Genomic DNA, 7,620 nt, shown 5'->3' on the forward strand with positions numbered 1-7,620 from the left:
TTGCCTTGGGAGCCACAGCAGCTCCGGGCTGTCCGTGTGTCCCTTGGGAGCCACAGCAGCTCCGGGCTGTCCGTGTGTCCCTTGGGGGCCACAGCAGCTCCGGGCTGTCCGTGTGTCCCTTGGGAGCCACACCAGCTCCGGGCTGTCCGTGTGTCCCTTGGGGGCCACACCAGCTCCGGGCTGTCCGTGTGTCCCGGCAGGGCTCAGCTGCGGGCCCGGGGGCTGCAGCTGTCCGGGATCAGCCCGGGGGCTCTGAGCACGGCCGGCCTCGCTGGGGCACGGTGGGGATGGCAGCAGGGGCACGGTGCCGGGGTGCAGGGTGCCCGCTGCCGGGGGCTGAGCTCATCCCTATAGTTAGTGCTGCTGTGCCATTGTAATCCCGGAGCACAAAGAGCCGCGGGGAGCGGGGCCGCCACCGGACACTCGCCAAGCATCTCTCCGCAGCCCCTGCCTTTCCTAATTAGGCCATGGCCGAGGCTAAAAATGTCCCTGGCTCCTGGCAGCGGCGGAGGGTCCTTTAGAGTCCTTTATATAGCCCTTATCTAGATGTCACTTGAAATCAACCTGGCCTCCACCCTCCCACATCACCCTTCTCCCTCCGGCCACCATTTCGCTGCGGCCTTGGCCTCCATCTCTGCTTTCCCCCGGAGGGTGCCGGGGCTCGGGGCGCTCCCGCAGCTGTCGGGGTGCGGGGGAGCCCGGCCCGCGCGGGGCTTTGTCACCTGGCACGGTGGCGGGGCAAGGGTGACAGCTGCCGGCATGGGGAGGGGACACTGCCGGGGGGGCTGCTCCGGGCACGGGGCACAGAGCACAGCACGGAGGGTCTCGGGGCAGGGCGAGGAGATGCAGGGACACTTACGTGATGAGCATGGACTGGTTTTCACGGTCTGCAAGAGAAGGAGCCGGTGTTAGGGCAGCGCTGCCGAGTGCCAGGAGCCCGGGCTGGCCGGGATGGGGTCCCCCAGGGCAGGGCTTACTGCGGAGCATGTCGTTGTAGGCGTTGTCGGCGATGGAGTAGATGTGCGGAGGTGCCTCCGAGCGCCGCTTGCCCTTGTAGGCTGCCACCACGGGCGCCGTGTACACCGGCAGCCACTTGTAGGGGTTGATGGTGACACAGAAGAGCCCCGAGTAGGTCTGCAGGGGGAAAACGGGCAGATGAGGGGTGTCCCAATGTCCCTTCACCTCCCCACCCCACCCCATGGGTGCTGTGGGCTTACGTAGATCATCCAGTGGGAGTAGCGGCGCTTCAGGTTGTAGAGCACAGAGGCCTCGTTGAGGTGTGTCAGCATGGCCATGTCCTCAATCATGTCAAACTTGGGCGGGTTCATGGGCTGCACCTCGTCCTCCTTCACCACACGTGTCTGTCAGAGGAGGGGGACGCGTCAGAGGGACCCCAGTCCTCACCGAGCACCCTCTGCCCTAAACCTGCCAGGTGGGGACAAAACCCTGACAGTGCTGTGCTGGGGACAGCCTTGGGGCCTGTGCCTCTGTCATCCTGGCAGGGCTGCCCAGTGTTTGGGTGACAGGCCCAGGACAGCCCCAGCAGCACCCAGCCACAAAGCCCAGCTGGGACAAGCACACCCAGCTTGCTCCCTCCTCAGGGAGAGGGTTGAGCCTGAGCTCAGGTTGTTGCTTATTCCCTCAAAATGTGCTTGACACTCCCATCCTGTGTTCTCCTTCCCAGCCTAAAAGCCCATGCCAGTGCTGTCCTTTGCTCCAAAGACATCCCTGGTTATTTGGGCAAACAGCTGAAGCCTGTACTCCATCACTTAAAACTGGATTTATTTAATCCCACGAGACCAAGCACGGGGAAAATATCACGTTACGTATCTGGCCTGGGTGGAGAAGCTGGATTTAGCAAATGGTCTTGTTAATAAAGACTAAATTAAATCTTTCAGAGGTTTATCTTTTTTATGGGTGAAGGTGAAGCACGTGGTGTTAAAAGGCGCCAGGTGTTAAAAGCAGGAGGGTACACAGAAGGAAAGTTTATGTCTCAAAACTTTCTGCTGGAAATGCTTATCCAGGCAAAGCTGATATAGTTTCTGATTTTGTAAATCCATGACAAATCAATAAAAAGACAGTTTCAAGAGGAAACAGCAAAAAAGGGTTTAGAAACTGCTCTATTCTCAGAATTGGAAGGTGTTCTAAATATCTGAAGAAATTTCTAAAATTTATAACTCCTCTATGACAAATTTCACTTTGGAGAGAGCAAATCTCTTTACTTGCTTTCCAAAATTCTGACAAAAATATTTTCAAAGCCTTGACACTTTTCAAAAACAATTATATATCTCTTTTTTCACATTTAGCAGGCACAAACTCTTCTTAGTGCTATTCTGACTAGAGAAGAAATAGAAAGAATAAAGTCTATCATCTACTGCCGGTTGAGGTCCTTGATCTTTTCCCCCAGTTTCATACCAGTGTGCTCTGCAGTGAAGTTGCAGGGTCATGAGACTTCCATAGTGAAGAAAGGAACATTAATTAAGCTCATTTGCAGCTAATTGCACTGGATATTATCTTGACAAATACCAGCTGGTCCTTGCTTGCTTTGCTGCGGAAAGCCGGAGCCTCTCCGCCCGTCATAGCCTGTCCTCCCAACAGCTCACCCCACCGCAAATCTGGGCTAAAAGGAGCAGGAATTGGCCAGCTCACCCCACTGCAAATCTGGGCTAAAAGGAGCAGGAATTGGCCAGCTCACCCCACTGCAAATCTGGGCTAAAAGGAGCAGGAATTGGCCAGCTCACCCCACTTCAAATCTGGGCTAAAAGGAGCAGGAATTGGCCAGCTGGCCCCTTACCTGTTCCAGGCTCCGGGATGAGCCGGGCACTGGTTCAGCATCACAAAGGGCTGTGCTGGGGGTGCTCCCCCATGCAGGAGCTGTGCTGGCCAGCCCCACCGTGCTCTCGGTGTGTCCCACAGGGCTGTGACAGCAACCCCTCGGTGGGAGATGCTGAACTGGTGCCACTCTTGGCAAGGAACTGGCCTACGTGTGCTGACACTGCCGTGTGTGTCCCCCCGGGGCACGACTGATCAGGGTTATCAGCAAGAGCTCATGGCTTCAGACGTGATCCTGTCACACGTATCCCCCTCCACACACACTTGTTCTCCCTTGGAAAAGGAAAGGAATTTGCTTACTTCCTTATCTTTGGTTTCCACAGTGACTTTGCCACCAGAGCTTTCTTTTATTTCTACTTCGATATAGGCTTCTTTCTCATCTGGGATCCAAGCTCGCTTCTTTCCTGGAGGAGACATGGGGAAAGGAAAGGAAAGGAAAGGAAAGGAAAGGAAAGGAAAGGAAAGGAAAGGAAAGGAAAGGAAAGGAAAGGAAAGGAACATAAAACAGGTTGTAATGTAGGAGACCATGTGAAATTGTCAACGGAAAGCCACATAAATGCAGTTTGATAATGTGGAAGGACAGTGATTATTCCTTCCTATGTTCTTGGTCATAGGAGCTGGGATTTCTTTGCCTTCTTCGTGTTTGGCAGTTTTTTACTTTGATGGGGTCAGCTTCTAGCCTGACAGAAATCTGCTGCCTCATGTGTGCCTGCACTCAGACTGTCATGAGAAGAGGAGAGTGTGAGGAAGCAAAACCCTTCTCTTCTGCCAAACTGCAGGGAGCAAGTTGGGCCCTGGATCCCAAGCCATGGAAGAGCAGGGTGGCTGGGACACAGAGGACACCTCCAAACTGAAAGAGCTGCAGAAGGCTTTGATACCAGTCCCCCAGCACTCCTGTGCCCCTCAGGGTCAGGGGAGATGAAGGATCGCCTCCCCACACACCTCATCAAACCAGGGGAAAGTCAAAAACCTGCTTTTCTCACTTGAGTCCTCCAGGGTGCTGGGGGAAGGAATTCTGCAGTGCCTGTGATGCCTTGAGGAGCAGCACAGGGAGAGGGGCAGGGATGACTCCGGAGAGAGCCACGGCAGCGGGGCAGGCTCGGGGACACACCCGGGCTGGGCTCAGGGACATACCTGGGCTGGGCTTGCCTCGGGGACAGACCCGGGCTGTGCTCCGCTCGGGGACACACCTATTCTGGGCTCGGGGACACACCTGGGCTGGGCTGGGCTGGGCTCGGGGACACACCTGGGCTGTGCTCACCTCGGGGACACACCTGGGCTGTGCTCGGGGACACACCTGGGCTGGGCTTGCCTCGGGGACAGACCCGGGCTGTGCTTCGCTCGGGGACACACCTGGGCTGGGCTTGGGGACAAACCCGGGCTGGGCTGGGCTGGGCTGTGCTCGGGCACACACCTGGGCTGGGCTGGGCTGGGCTCGGGGACACACCTGGGCTGGGCTGGGCTCGGGGACACACCCGGGCTGGGCTCGGGCACACACCTGGGCTGGGCTGGGCTCGGGGATACACCCGGGCTGGGCTCGGGCACACACCCAGGCTGGGCTCGGCAGCCCGGGGCTCTCTCTTACCATCGAACGGCATGGTCTGAAGCTTCAGCTGCTCCGTGTAGCTTTTCCGGAGGTACGGAGCAGCCTCCCCAAACTCGCTCATGTCCAGCAGAGACATCCTGTCGATCTGAGGGAGACTTGGCGGCAGCAGCAGAGGAAGAGTGAAAGACACCTGAGCACTGAAAGGAGGGAAGGACAAGGGGTCAGTGCATGGGGAAGGTGCCCACTGATGGGTTGAGAACCACGAGTGACACGGTCACCAAACAAGATTTTGATTTTAAGGAGTGAGAGAAGACAGGGACAACAATGCTAGCTGATAAAAATTACATTAATGAGACAATTAATGATACTTTCCCTTCTGATGCTGTCATTGCATCAATGCCCCCCATTGGAAGTCCCAGCTGGGTGAGCTGGAATCACTTTGCTGTCAAAATCCACATTCCCACTTTAGGTGAGATTGTCAATAACAGCCCTTTCCTTGATAAGCTCAGCTAAAACTCATCCCAGCTCTACAGACCCACTGGTGCCCTGCACAGAGAGCCAGGGCTGTTCTGCTGAGTGATACTGCAGCAAGATAAAAGCAAGGCTGGGTGTATTATCCCTGGGAAGACCCTTCTAGAAGGCTGCTGTGGCAGCTGCTTGGAAAAGCACTTTTATGACTGTGCTTCTTAATATCCATCTAATGCAGTGCCACCCTGCAAAGCTCTGGAACGCCACAGCCATCACAGATGGAGCCACAACTTGGCGAAACACACAATCCTCAGCAAAAATGCTCATGATCCAGGTCTGTCCCACCCTCCCCTGTGGCAGCAGAGCCAGCCCCTGTCCTCTGGGATCAGCCACCCTGCCCGGGTGAAGCGGGTTAGTACAGGGGACACGCGTGCACACAGACATGCTCTGTATTACTGACCTTGGTGCTAGGACTGAGTGGCTCTGTGCACGCTGCAAAGCCCCTTTTTATTGTGTCTGTCAAGGTCAGAGTGGGAAAAGATATGTCAGAAATTCCCATGTGTCATGTCCACACAGCTCCATTGGTGCTGCTGTCCCACTGCCCGGACAGACACAAAAGGCAAACTTCACTTTTATCTCTCTGCAAATGCAGCCTGGTTATTTTTATTCCTGTATTGTCAGGCGAGTACAAAGGCAGAGTGAGAGCCTGCAGCTTGGGAAGGCAGCACAGCTCTCCCAGCCTGCTCTGCCTGCTCCAGTGGGGAGCTGAGGAATGAGAGCTCTGCCAGTTCCTCCTGCACCTGAGCACTCGATCCCATTGCTCCTGCCTCCCACCATGCCAGCAGAGCTGCTGCTTGGTGGGATGTGTGTGGCTGCTGCCTTTTCCAGCTGGAACATCCCAACTTCTCACTCAGCTCTGGTTTAGCTTCTCCCAGACACACTGTCTGGAAGGGGAAGGACCCTGGGGCTTGATCCTCCACGTTCTGCTCCTGAACTCCTCACCTTGGTATGGGAGCTGGTTTTGTGGCTAGGCCAAGTTCATAATCTCTCAACAGAGAGGTTGCTGGGTTTCCTGCACACCATTTTAGCCAGACAGCACCCAGAGGTGCTGTGTACAGCCTGGAGCACACCTCCATCCTGGCAGCACCACCATGGGCTGCCCAAGATGAGAACAGGACACTCTGGGGCCATGCCAGCTCAAGGGAAAGCCACTTAGCTGCTGACATCCACAGTGCAATGAGGTTTCTACCCTGGAGAACCAGGGCCAGTGGCTGCAGGGTTTGGTGTTTATTCCCTATTCAGCACCTCTTACACCCCAGAGTAACTTGGGGCTGCTGTAGTGGGGGAAACTGAGGCAGGGAGTGGTTAAGGATCAGCTGTGCAGTGCTGTGCCCAGGCTGGATGTGGCACAGGCTCTGTCACAGCCAGAATAGCAGCACCAGAGGCTGCTTTGGGCATGTGGCTTCAGCCTGGGCACACAGCCGAGGCTGCAGAGAGATTTTTGCAGCCCCAGCACCTGCCCTGAATGCAAGCCCCAGCCATAGTCAGTCTTTCCATCCAGCACTCAGGGTTGCTGCTACACCTCCCCAGTCTGGGTTCCCAGTGCCATCCTCTCTGTACCCCCAACAGAAAGGTCCCTGCCCTCCCACCCTGCTTTGGAGAGAAGTCTGGGAGATTTGTGGGGTGGAGGAATGTGGGAAATAGTAAAGGTAATATTTTCAGAAAGCTGGAAAAGCAGGCTTTAGAAACAGAAAGAACAGAGAATCAGCTACAGCTGTAAAGTCTGAAGGTAGCAAAAGTTACAATAGTAAGCAAGTAAGGACATGAAAGAAGAGTTTGAGAAAACCTACAAACACAGAGCAGGACTGCAGAGCATCCCCTGTGGGCTGAGCCCCAGCAGGGAGGATGGCTGGGCTCAGGGATGGGTTGGTGTTGCCTTCAGTGGCAGCAATGTCAGTGCTTTGCAGGGTGCCAGATTCCCCCAAGAACTGAAATGCCCCCATGGAGGGGAATCTGTAGCATGAACAAGGACTTGGGGTACATCAGGATAACATGGGGTGCAGGGCCCCATCCCCATGTGCCATGTGGGCACTCCTCAGCAGGTTAGTGTTCAGGAGTGCAGCTCCTCATCTGGATTTGTGAGCAGCTGGTGCAGAGCTGGACTCCACCATTGCATCTGCTGCAGCCCCCCAGAGGAGACCACGGGGACACCAGTGCTGAGGTCCCTCTTGACCATGGCATGCTCAATCTTGCCAAGATGGCAGAGTTCCAGCAACCTGAAGAGCCACAGGCTCTGGGGGACCACAGAGCCCTCTGAGGTTACCCTGGTGGTCTTCTGCCTCTCTGTCCTGGGCTTGGGGTCAAGTTTCCACCCACTCCCTGGAGGGACTCGAGGCTTTGGTGGGTCCTGTGCCAAGTACCTTTGCCACAAGCACCCGCGCAGTGGGATGAGCCCTTGGCCCAGCCCCACCAGCTGGCCCAGCCTCACACATTCTTCTCAGGGCATGTACTCGCCCCACACTCTGCTCACCCCCTCCCTGCCTTATCTTTAAAGAGATTTTATTTTCGGAGATTCCTCCTGCAGTTCCTTCTGTTCGCCCCGGTTCCTCTCCCTCTTTGAAGAGCTTCCAGCAGGGTCCATCAAAGGCCAGGCAGATCTGTAGAAAGGGAAATGTGAATTGGTCACTCCAGCAGCTGCTGAAGGGTTCTTCCTCCAGGTTTGGGTGGTTTTGGCAGGTTTGGTGTTTGTGATGTGGTTTTTCTGGATGGTGGGG

At 55.7% G+C, this 7,620-nt stretch overlaps 1 protein-coding gene across 1 annotated transcript in view; it reads right to left on the reverse strand.

Annotated features, from left to right (window-relative positions):
• The window catches only part of MYH7B (myosin heavy chain 7B), a 33,350-nt gene extending 28,836 nt beyond the window's left edge, over window positions 1-4,514 (reverse strand). The window contains exons 1-5 of the mRNA XM_054644748.2: window positions 4,418-4,514; window positions 3,133-3,236; window positions 1,218-1,361; window positions 978-1,134; window positions 860-887 (exon numbers count right to left, since the gene is read on the reverse strand). Coding sequence (XP_054500723.2) covers window positions 860-887; window positions 978-1,134; window positions 1,218-1,361; window positions 3,133-3,236; window positions 4,418-4,514 — 530 coding nt within the window. The remainder of the gene's footprint in view (window positions 1-859; window positions 888-977; window positions 1,135-1,217; window positions 1,362-3,132; window positions 3,237-4,417) is intronic.
• Window positions 4,515-7,620: the final 3,106 nt, after the last annotated feature.

The sequence above is a fragment of the Agelaius phoeniceus genome, chromosome 17 (genome assembly GCF_051311805.1).
Source record: "Agelaius phoeniceus isolate bAgePho1 chromosome 17, bAgePho1.hap1, whole genome shotgun sequence".
NCBI classification, from domain to species: Eukaryota; Metazoa; Chordata; class Aves; order Passeriformes; family Icteridae; genus Agelaius; species Agelaius phoeniceus.